The following is a 12850-nucleotide window of genomic DNA, read 5'->3' as shown; positions in this document are numbered from 1 at the left end:
TCACCTCAAAACTCACCAATGAAGGTGATATCCCTAATAACTCATATCATTGTATCATACCTGGATGATCGTCATACTAGATTCCGAATGACAGCAAAGTGGTAATCGTAGTAGAACATAAGAACATAAGAAAATAAGGAGTCTGTAATAGGCCGGTTGACCTGTGCATGGCAGCTCCTGTCGAGAGTTACTACCACTCTCTATCATCCATGAATATATCTAGCCTACTTTTGAAACTTTCCAGAGTTCCAGCACTTACGACAAAGTTGGTAAGCTTGTTCCACTCGTCCACCACCCTATTTGTGAACCAGTTTCTTCCTATCTCCCTCCTAAACCTAAACTTATCCAACTTAAATCCGTTCCTCCGAGTCCTATCCTGCTCGGATATTATAAGAACTTTATCTATATCCCCTTTACTGATTCCTTTCACCCACTTAAATACTTATATGATATCTCCCCGCACTCTTCGTCTTTCTAGGGAATGCAAGTTAAGTTTCTTTAACCTATCCTGATATGGAAGGTTTCTAGGTCCCGGAATCATTTTCGTCATTCTTCGCTGTACCAACTCTAATTAATTTATATCCATTCTATAATAGGGGCACCAGAACTGAACCGCATAATCGAGGTGCGGCCTGACTAGCGCAAGGTATAGTTGCAATAAGACCTCTGCACTCTTATTACTTACACTTCTAGATATAAAACCCAATACTCTGTTTGCCTTATTTCGAACATTAACGCACTGTTTTCTAGGCCGTATGTATGTATGTATGTATGTATGTATGTATGTATGTAGGTGACACAAAGAGACAGACAGACGTACACCTGGTCCTGACAGAAGACTCATTTATGGTGGAAGGTTAATTGTCCTCACTACCAGCATTAAGGTATAAATTCATCAAACACAGAAAATGCGTGGGTAGGTGAGCCAGACAGCCAGCCAGACAGCCAGCCAGACAGCCAGACAGCCAGCCAGCCCCTGTGTCACCTGGGATGGTAACCGAGAGAGAGAGAGGAGAGAGAGAGAGAGAGAGAGAGAGAGAGAGAGAGAGAGAGAGAGAGAGAGAGAGAGAGAGAGAGAGAGAGAGAGAGAGATACCTGGGATGGCAACGAATACCATTATACCTGTGATTAATGTATTAGTGTTTTAATACAGGTGGGATAGTGTTTACCTCACCTGTCCCGTCCCCCCTCACCTTTCTGTCTCTCACCTGTCTCTCACCTTCCTCTCCCCCACTTGCCCCGTCTCTCACCTTCTCCATCTCTCATATTCCCCTTACCTCACTTCCCTATTTATAAACTTACTGGACCATCAGTAATTTCATCTTCGACAAGAACTAAGACATTTCACCTGTCTTATATTTTCTTAATGAGGGAAAATTGACAACTCGACGCCCTCAGACCAAGAACCTGAATGTTTCCTGACCTCATCTAAATTCAATAATATTTTCCTTAAATCTATATAATTTTATAATTTTCCAGTGTTATTTAAATTTTTTCCAATGTATTTAAATTTTTTCCAGTGTATTTTAATTTTTCAATGTATCTTAATTTTTTCCAATATAAATATATTTTTTTACAATCTAGACAATTATTTTTTTCCAATGTTATTAAATTGTATTTTTTTATATAATATGAACCATAATACCAGACGATAATTCTTAAGTTAACCTGTAAAAAAAAGCCTTCTTATTTCTCTAATATATATAATGGGTATTTTCTTCAGATCACTTATATAACTCTCTATCTTGGAAGGCGTGATAATATCGGCATACAAATACTATCTAACTGGAAGATTGAGGAATATTTATTGAGGAGTATTCTGTTGTTTGCTGAGGTGTATTCTGTAGTGATCTTTCCTATACATGGGTTTGAGAGAGGGTGATGGAAGCAGCAACACAGTATGATAGCTTACAGATAATCCTTCATCCCTGTGTGTGTGTTGTAAAAGAAGCTTACAGGGGAAGGCTAGAGGAAGCTACCCTTTCCAAGCCACAGCCATTCTAGGCCCCCAGATAGACATACAGACAGACATACAGACATACATACACACACACACACACACACACACACACACACACACACACACACCTGTTCCATTGTATTTTAGTTGCAAGAATTGAATGAAGTTGATAATTTGTGTTTTTTTTAGGGGTCAGTACTTTGTTAGTAAGGTCAGTATTTTGTAAGTCAGGTCAGTATTTTGTAAGTCAGGTCAGTATTTTTGCCAGCTGGATCAGTAATTTGCCACAACCGAGCCAACATGTTTTACCACAGTTAACATTTCCTTTAACCAGTCCAACATTTCCAACATTCCCTTAATGACGACGGGCGGTACATCCTGCAAATAGTGAGAAGGGGCTGAACGCTTGGGGCTGGCTGGCTGGCTGTAGAATTTGTCTAGCCTTACCCTTAGTATTGTTTAAGTCAAAGGCATCAGAGAGAGAAAGGGAGGGAGGCGGGAGTAGCTAGGGTAGGGTAGGGTAGAGAGTAGGGTAGGAAAGGGATGGAAGAGCTAGGGTAGGGTAGGGGATGGAGTAGGGTGGGGGAGGAACAGCAGCTAGGGTAATTTAGGGTAGGGTAGTATAGGGTGAGAACAGCTGGCGGTGGGTAGGGTGAGGTAGGGTAAAGCAGGGCAGAGCGACACTTGGTGGTGTACTGTATATGTCATCAACAAGTGGAGGAGTTAATTTGATACCTCACAAAAATCATCCATAGCACTTTGGGGGGTCAGGATGATGGATGATGGATGACAGTTAAGTGAAAACCTGATAACTGAGGGAAGAAGGGACAGATTGGTGGATGGTGGATGAAGGTAGGGTGGTGGAAGATGGATGAGGGATATAACTGAGGGTTGGGTGATGGTTGTAACTGTGGGGTGAGGAAGGGGTTAGAAGGGCTGGTGGATGATGGATGGCGGATACAAGAAAGATCAAATAACTTAATACGTGAAAGACAGGTTAACAAAACTTCCCTCCCTCCCTACCTATCCCCTTCTCTCCCTTACTCCCTATTTCCTTCTTTCTCCACCCCCTTTTCCCCAATCCACCACTCACTCCTGTCCTAAGGGTCAATGGTTCGCTTACAGGGCAATCCTACCCGACCCAGCTGTGAGTAGGCACCTAACTTTACAGATGGTGTTTTGAAGATTGGCATGTACAGTGTCGAGAAGGCTTTGTATTCAGTAACCTGTAGCTGTACTGCCCCCAAACACACCTCCATCACGTAAGACCACAGGTAACAGCTAATTAGTACATCTACCTGACTTCTTATATTTCAGCCAATCAGACAAAACATTTGGCTGAAACCTTACATATGAGCCAATTAGCTAAGAGCCTTGTCTGAAGTCCTATAGCACAGCCAATCAGTAAGCAGATATATCTGGTGGTAACCATAAAACAGGTGGTAATAGTGAGTTACCTGTACAGTCTGAACACACACACACACACACACACACACACATCTCATCAACTAATCCACAAGAGGACCAACTAATACCCTAATTAATTAAACAGGTGACCCAGAAGACTTTACACAAGAGTTTAATTAATCACACAGGTCTACATTGAATCTAAATATACCAGGTAATGAGTAAAGAGGTCTACATGATTCACAACACAGTTAATCTGGTAAACAATTAAAACAAGGTTAATCTGAAGTCCCACACAACATTTAACTAGCTAATTACTTAAGAGATTAATAGCAAAGTCCAATTAACACACTTAGCTATTTACAGAGTGTGTGTGTGTGTGTGTGTGTGTGTGTGTGTGTGTGTGTGTGTGTGGTGTGTGTGTAATGTATCGACCAACTACAAGAGAATGAAAATTTTCTTAAGTGATTACAGGTAAGTCAGGTATACATCCCAATAATATTACAAGTAAGACACATTATCTTTCACGAGTAATGATAAGAAGATTTACTGTCTGCAGGAGTTGGTCGTCTCTCCCGCCAACCTGTGAGTGTATACGTGCTTGAGTAGCTGTTGTACAGGTAAGGTGAAAGGTGAGACTCTTGCTCCTACCTGATGCAAGGTGTGAAGGTTAAAAGTGGAGAATCATTTTCCTATGTTTATCAATGTGTGTGTGTGTGTGTCTCTCTCTGTGTGTGTATGTGTATGTGTATAAGAACGTACCAACACAATAACAAGTCTATTGCCTAAATTAGAGGATTAAAAATAAATAAATATATAAATAAATATTTCTTAAAGACGAACGAACATCTATACCATTGCTACACATAAGCTCTGGGCTAAAACTTGGATCTAGTCATGGATGAAACGGGATTAGCTATCAATTCACTAATCTGATTTAAAGATTCACCTCCCATTCGCTGGACTACTCCCAGGGGTAAAATTTTTCTCTTTACATCAAAATCTCAGTTCTCAGCTTCCATGACCACATAAAGTAGTGATAAGTATCCCCTCCTTGACCTGACCTGACCTGACCTGACCTGACCTATAAAATACAGTCTTTAATACTCTTCAACCTTTTGCGATGGATTTCTTTCCCCGTCTGTCTAATTTGTCACCTGTCTATTACATATTGATGTTATAAACTACAGTACAGTATTACCTGTCTATACCGAATTTCTTTATATAACGAAGTTCGCTTACATACCGAACCGTTCCTTTGATTTCTATTATTACCTACCTCTCTCTCTCTCTCTCTCTCTCTCTCTCTCTCTCTCTCTCTCTCTCTCTCCCCGTCTCCACACAAAATGTTTTCACTGTTTTTGCGGTGAGAGGAAAAATCGTGACTCCTTTAACTCTATGATTGGTGTAACAACAAAGAGGAAGACAAAGAGAAAGGGGAAGAACAAAAAGATAGGAAGAGAGGATGAAGAAAGGTAAAACAAAAAGGAAGAAATAAGAAAGAAGAAGTTAATGAAAAAGAAAATTAAGTCAAAGAATTTAGAAAAAAGGAAAAACTAAAAGAAAAGAAAAGAAAAGAAAGAAAGAAAGAAAGAAAGAAAGAAAGAAAGAAAGAAAGAAGCATAAAATGAAGTAAAGTTCTTTCCTTTTTTTTCTTGGTGGTAAAACTCAGTCACCAACTATTGACTTTGCTTGAAGGAAACCAAGAAGATAGTTTGAGAGTATCTATTATTATCAAGAAAGAGTGTCTGTCTGTCTGTGTCTGTCTGTCTGTATCTGCCTGTCTGTCTGTCTGTCTGTCTGCCTGTCTGTCTGTGTCTGCCTGTCTGTCTGTCTCCGTTTTGCTGCTCATATCTTTTTCTCTGTTCAATTAAGTTATAATTTAACTTATGACTTAAACACCTAATCAATTAAGTATACAGATAATGCTTAATGTAAACAAACAAACTAACAAATAAAAATACCCAATACTGTAATTTGTGCAAACAGACTCTGCAACTCTCTCTCTCTCTCTCTCTCTCTCTCTCTCTCTCTCTTTGCCCTTTTACCAAATTGCAACTGGGTCCATCTCTTTCTGCTGGTTGACAATATGTGGCCCAGCTAACTGACAGCCTCTACATCCTGCATGCATCAGCTGCAACATTTTTTGGGGGATGTTGCATGTTTGAGTTGGGTGATGGAGGGAGGAGGGTAGGGGAAGGAGGGAAGAGGGGATCGGAGGAGGAGGAGGAGGAGGAATGGGATAATGGGAAGAAAGATGAGAAGAGAGGAGGAGGAGGAGGAGCAGTAAGGAGGAAGGGTGTGTTCAGGTGTATTAGGTGTGTTCAGGTGTCTACAGGTGTGTTCAGGTGTCTACAGGTGTGTTCAGGTGTATACAGGTGTGTTCATCTATCATTTAAACAAGTCTAATAAACCTTTTATCAAACTCATCATTGTAACTCTATATAAATTAGTATAAACATTTAGGGTTTATTTCGTGTTATTTGGATTATGTAAATTCAGTATATATTTGATATTTAATTTATACGTGATGTAAAAAATAATATATATATAGAGAATAAAATTAAGTTTATGTTAATTTCAGTGAGTGATGTTGGCATTACAATGTTATTTTTACGGTGAAATTAACATGTCACTGTTACCAGATTATTATCTTTTTTTACGGTGAAATGAACCTGTCAGTGTTACCAGACTCAGTTTAAATTGTATCCTTGCGTTGGTATTGTCCGGTATTAAAGGTGGTTGATTAAAGGCAAAGTGATTGCAAAATGAAAATCAACTTTGCTTTGTGTTATTGAAAAAAAAAAAAAGAGAGGAAAATTGAAAGCAGTTTTATCTGAACAGAAACGCTTGTGATTACATTTTAAATTGCACGGAGAGAAGAGAGTTTTGGTCATTACGTATTGATTAGGTTAGGTTAGGTTAGGTTAGGTCAGGTCAGGTCAGGTCAGGTCAGGTTAGAGTAGATTAGGTTAGGTTAGGTTAGGTTAGGTTAGGTTAGGTCAGGTCAGGTCAGGTTAGAGTAGATTAGATTAGATTAGATTAGGTTAGATTAGGTTAGGTTAGGTTAGGTTAGGTTAAGTACTGGAGGAACCTCACATACTCCAGGGTTAAGTTAAGCTCTACACAAGGTCAGCCACTTGAAGCTGTGGTCTAATACACAGGCACACCTATCACAGTGTCATTAGCTTATACCGTTCTGCACACCTGTGTTAATTAAGCTCTTTGGTGCAATACATAAATACACCTGAATACACCTGACATACAGTATATACATGGATGGATGGACACACGCACACACACCCATCCACCTCTCCCTCTCCTCCACACACACACACCCACACCCATCCATCTCTCCCCTCTCCCTCCACACACACACCCATCCACCTCTCCCCTCTCCTCACACACACCCATCCACCTCTCCCTCCCTCCACACACACCCATCACCTCTCCCTCTCCTCCACACACACCCATCCACCTCTCCCTCTCCCTCCCACACACACACCCATCCACCTCTCCCTCTCCCTCCACACACCCATCCACCTCTCCCTCTCCCTCCACGCACACACACACCCATCCACCTCTCCCTCTCCCTCCCCACACACACCCATCCACCTCTCCCCTCTCCTCCACCACACACCCATCCACCTCTCCCTCCTCCCACACACACCCATCCCTCTCCCTCTCCCTCCACACACACACACACCGACACTCAAGCATCCTAAATACGACAGGTGAATCATATATTATGCAGGTAACAACTTAGAGACGACACCGACAAGACGACCTGAAGTGCTTTTGCAATTACTGACATCTTGAAAAAAGTTCTGTAAGACTTGTCCCTGACTCCCTAATGACGTGAATAATTAAGACAACATTCCTCTCGGCTCTTGTGTGTGTGTTGTGTGTGTGTGTGTGTGTGTGTGTGTGTGTGTGTGTGTGTGTGTGTGAAGGGGAGAGGAGGCGAAGAAAGAAAAATGAGAGTGAGGGGAAGAGATAGGGAGAGAGAAGACGAAAGAAGAAAAAGGAGACGAGAGAGATGATATAAAGAAGAATAGGAGGAGAAAAAAAATAAGAAGAAATAAGACGTATCTAATAGTGGTATAATTTATCTTGAGGTTGGACAAGACCGATTGTTCGCCCTCAGCCAAAACTTTAATCACACCTTCAAGTTTTGCCGTTTTAACTTATAATTCTTCATTGGATTAAAAAATACTTCCTTCCCTCTTATCTTCTCTTTCTTCTCTTCCTTCCTTCTTCTTCTCCTCCTCCTTCTCCTCCTCTTTCAGTGGCAACAACAGACAGCCTTTATCATTACTATTATTCCTTCTCATCTTCTTCGTGTTGGTGTCCTTCTTCTTCCTCTTAGTCCTTCCTCTCTTCTTCTCTCTCTTCTCCTCATTATCTTCTTCCTCCTCTCCTCTCCTCTCCTTCCCTCCTCTCTCACCCTTCATTACATAACCGTACTCCAGTTCACCCCAACACACACACAACCTGGCCACGAATCTCTACTGACTGTGGCCGTAAATATAACACGAGGAGGAAGGAATGATATGTAGAGCCTCTGTTACCATTATTCATTATTCCTCGGTAACAATGAGAAAAATGACAAGGTAATTGAGATTGATCACCCATTGGCGTCTTTACTTTCCGTCATGGGTCGATATTTTGAGATTTTTTTTTTTTTTTTACAGCCGTGATTTCATTGTTGATTTATTATTGTTATTGTTTACTGTGTGTGTGTGTGTGTGTTGTTGTGTGTGTGTGTGTGTGTGTGTCTGTCTGTCTGTCTGTTGTTGGTTTATATACACATTGATTGATAAACACAAACATGTATACATTGATTGATACACACACACACACACACACACACACACACACATCATCATCTGGCATGTAGTAAATATATACCCGCAGCATAACCCGATAGCGGATAGAACCAAAGTGTTTAAACTTGTTGTGTATTACATATTAACCACAGCAGCTCTGAAACTCACTGTATTTTTGACCTATGAGTCGAGAGTTAAACCATCGTCCTCAAGGGTTTAAACCAGCGTCCTCAAAGGTTTAAACCATCGTCCTCAAAGGGTTAAACCATCGTCCTCAAAGAGGTTAAACCATCGTCCATCAAAGGGTTAAACCATAGTCCTCAAAGGGTTAAACCATAGTCCTCAAAGGGTTAAACCATCGTCCTCAAAGGGTTAAACCATAGTCCTCAAAGGGTTAAACCATAGTCCTCAAAGGGTTAAAGCCCAAAATAACCTGAAAGACAGTAACCAGAGATCTGTAATGGGCGCCACAGAGCTTGTAGATTCGCCTGTCTGGGTAACTGTAATGCACTTCAACTTAAACCTTCTGGTGACGCCACAACCTCTCCCTCCCTCCTCACTCTCCCTCCCTCCCTCCCTCCTTCTCTCCCCCTCCTTTCTTCCCCTCCCTCTCTCCCCCCCCCTCCCTTCTCCCCCGTCCCTCCACTAATGCTCTTAAGATTACAATAACAAGCAAAGAAAACGGAAGGAGGCGTCCCACCAATAACAGACAGACAGATAGACAGACAGGCAGAGAAGACAAACAGACAGACAGACACTTAATCCACTTCTCTGATGGTAAACTGTCTTTTCTACTGAATTTTTATAGTTACAGTAAATGGTCTACACAGAAAATGGATTCAGGTGTTCGACTAATTACTTCAAATTACTTACCTGTTAAGCATATAGGCTGGACTGGTTCTTATACCACCCATACCCATCCACCCTACTGTATACCCAAATACACCCTACCCACACCCACTTACAGGTGCATAGGTGTTTACTCAATACAAGCTGGACAGGTTTACACAGACACACACGCCCACCTATACTCACCTCCACCCACCCTTACCCACACCTGCCCAACCAATCCGCCCACCCGCCCACACACACACCCTACCACTCCAATTCTTCTCCCAGGTGACACTTACCCATATTCCTGACGCTCCTCGAGAGAACTGGAAATAAAAAGAAAAAAATATATATTAGAAAAGGAATCATACGTCAATAATCATGTAAATTATTATTGATATATTTTTTAATCTCTGGTTTTATAGTTAAAGAGATAGTGGAGATAAAATGGAAAGTGACAATGAATACCTCTATTTAACGGACTCTATAGAAAATCCGTTATATCGAGGGTCTATTAGATATATGACCTCCATATGATGGACTACATATAAATTAAAGTCCGTTATATAGAGAGTTCGTTATATGTAAAAAAAACATAACGGACTACATACAAATGAAAGTCCGTTATACAGAGAGTCCGTTAGATGTGAAACCCCATCCTGCTGATCACACGGAGAGATCCGCTATATGGAGGTTTTACTAAATAAAGAAAGTGTCCGAGTGCATATTTGTAGTTCGTGTTGTGGTAAATAATTCAGGTAAGTTACACAGGTAAGAGCCATGGATACTGTGTGTGTGTGTGTGTGTGTGTGTGTGTGTGTGTGTGTGTGTGTGTGTGTGTGTGTGTGTGTGTGTGTGTGTGTGTCGGTCTGTCTCTTTCTATCGCTGTCTCTCTGTATTAAAGTCTCTAATTGTCAATCTCTCACCAGTAAAAATAATTAAATCCTCACCCATTTGCATAAACGGATGAAAGACACGTTAAAAGAGACACAGGTGAGAGATAGAGGTGGGAGAGAGGCGGTTAAGAGACACAGGTAAGAGAGAGACACAGCTAAGAGAGACACAGGTAAAAGAGACACACAGCTAAGAGACACACAGCTAAGAGACACAGCTAAGAGAGACACAGTAGAGAGACACAGCTAAGAGACAGCGGACACAAGCTAAGAGACACACAGCTAAGAGAGACACAGCAAGAGACACAGGTAAAAGAGACACAGCTAAGAGACACACAGCTAAGAGACACACAGCTAAGAAAGACACAGCTAAGAGAGAGACAGCTAAGAGAGACACACACACACACACACAACTTAGAGACACACAGCTGAGAGATACTACTTGAGATAAGCTCTTTTTAACACACACGGTAAAAAAAATAAGAAAGTCAGACTGGACTTGGTCGCTGTCTCTCCTCCACGCCTCATGAAGACAACAACTGTGATGTTTTCTCTGGTACGTGAAGTCCGGCTGCTGGGGGGTATTGTCATGTGGTTGGAGAAGGAGGTGGGAGGAGGTGGAGATGAAGAGTGGGAGGTGGGGATGGAGGAAGAGGAGGGTGGGGGAGTGGGAAAGGAAGAGGAGGAGAAAATAGAAGGAGGGAGATGAAAGGGAAGAAAGAGACGAATAAAACAGGGAAAAGTGCGAAACTACACAAGATTTATTTTGAGGAGAGAGAGAGAGAGAAGAGACTATGAGATGGGAAGCATAATTAACTTGTCAGGACAGGTGGGTGGGGGCTGGAGGGCAGTTTTTGTGTATGTATGGTAGTGGTAGTAGTGGTGGAGGTGGTAGTAGTGGTGGTAGTGGTGGAGGTGGTGGTGGAGGTGGTGGTAGTGGTGGAGGTGGGGTGGTAGGGTGGGTAGTGGTGGAGGTGGTGTAGGGGGGTGTAGTAAGGTGGTGGTAGTGGTGGTAGGTGGTGGGTGGTGGTGAGTGGTGGGTGGTGGTGGTGGTAGTGGTGGTGTGAGGTGGTGGTGGTGGTGGAGGTGGTGGTAGTAGTGGAGTGTGGTGGGTGGTGGTGGTGGTGGTGGTGGTGGTGGAGGTGGTGTGGGGTGGTGGAGGTGGTGGTGGTGGTGGGTGGTGGTGTGGTGGTGTGGTGGTGGTGGTGGTGGGTGGTGTGGTGGTGGTGGTGGTGGGTGGTGGGGTGGTGGTAGTAGTGGTGGTGGTGGTGGTGGTGGGTGGTGGAGGTGGTAGTAATGGTTGGTAGTGGTGAGGGTGGTGGTAGGGAGGTGGTAGTAAGTGGTAGTAGTGGTGGTAGTGGTGGAGGTGGTAGGTGGTAGTAGTAGTAGTTTGTATATCATGGACCTCTACACACTCTACCTTTCCACCACCCTTCCTTTCACCACCCTCCTCTCCCTTTCCCCCTCCTCCCCTCTGTCTCCCTCCTCCTCCTCCTCCATATCCCCCTCCTTTTCCTCTTTTTTATTCCTTTCCTCCTCTCCTCCTTCCTCTCTCCTCTCTCCTCCTGCACCCTCCTTCCTCTCTCTCTCCCTCTCTCCTCTCCCCACCTCTCCCCTCTCCCATCTCCCCTTCTTCCCCTCACACCTCCATCATTTACATATCAGCCTTCACGCCCTCACCCTGCAGTTGACAGCACCCGAGGAGAAGCCGTGAAATTAATGGTAATGGTGGTAGTAGTTGTGGTAGTAGTAATTAATTGGTATGTAGTAGTGGTGGTAGTAGTAGTGGTGGTAGTAGTAGTGGTGGTAGTAGTAATGGTGGTTGTAGTGGTGGTAGTAGTGGAATTGGTGGTAGTGGTGATAGTAGTAGGTGTTGGTTGTAGTTGTGGTTGTAATGTATTAGTCTTAGTAGTAGTAGTAGTAGTAGTAGTAGTGACAAAGGAATAATCATAATTCCCCCAAAATCTTGTAATAATAAAACAAAATTGTAAACATTTTCTTTCTTGTCTACATAAACAACAAGTAAGTAACCAACCACAATAGAGAAATGGTTGATGTTTTAACAAATATAAGAGAGAGACATTCACCTTTCAAAACAAACTCGGCCATGGTGAACGGGGAAGTGAGATTTAGTTGTCGGAACACACACACACACACACACACACACACCGAGTTATATTATCAGCAGAAAATATTACCGAGTCTTAAAACAACACTAATCTCGTTAGCTTGACCCGTATATTAAATTAACCAAGAATAAGTTACGAATTACGGTAACATTCCAGTTTATATTAAAATACAAAAAAGCATATATACATTATAATATATCACGAGTTGTAAATTCTCACTTACACTCGCCATGTTTGTTTACAACTATAGCATGTATTTGATTGGTTAACGAATCAACCAATTAGAGCCCGTCTTTCATCATCATCCACCTATTTACGTATTACATAACAGAGAATTATTTCATGGAAACGATAAAACCGATTGAATCTATTCCCTTTAGTTCATTATTCTCCTAAATATTTATTATATAACTCGTAACAACAACAATAACAACAACAACAAAATCTACAATATAAACACCAGAGAAAGACGAGTTTGTAAACATGATCTAAAGCTGACGTCACTCATTGAATATAAACAAAGTATTGGGGCGGTTGAAACGATTCCACCAGGCTGTTATTTCCTCATTACCAGTTAATATCACCTTGACAACTGGCAGTAATATATTCCAAGAAGCTTCTAGGATCAATAAGAACGTGATGTCGGGTCTCCACTTCCCTCTTAACTCCTCTTGCATTGGGCTCGTAGGGAAATAAATAGCTTTTGAATGCATAATGAATAAGCTCACGAGGCTCTGAATACTGTGAATGAGCGATGTTAAATGAGGGGTTTTATTTATTATTTTTACATCTTCATTAAGG

At 42.0% G+C, this 12850-nt stretch overlaps 1 protein-coding gene across 1 annotated transcript in view; it reads right to left on the bottom strand.

Moving 5' to 3' along the window:
- The window catches only part of LOC121860270 (lachesin-like), a gene marked incomplete at its 5' end in the record, with an annotated part of 82871 nt that extends 73518 nt beyond the window's left edge, over positions 1-9353 (bottom strand). The window contains 1 exon segment of the mRNA XM_042357348.1: positions 9327-9353. Within this exon segment, the coding sequence (XP_042213282.1) occupies positions 9327-9353 (27 nt within the window).
- Between the last annotated feature and the right edge of the window lie 3497 nt (positions 9354-12850).

Source organism: Homarus americanus, unplaced genomic scaffold (genome assembly GCF_018991925.1).
Source record: "Homarus americanus isolate GMGI-L3 unplaced genomic scaffold, GMGI_Hamer_2.0 scaffold23138, whole genome shotgun sequence".
In the NCBI taxonomy this organism is placed as follows: Eukaryota; Metazoa; Arthropoda; class Malacostraca; order Decapoda; family Nephropidae; genus Homarus; species Homarus americanus.
Note: the sequence above shows the minus strand (reverse complement) of the source record. Positions and strands in the feature narration are given on the sequence as shown.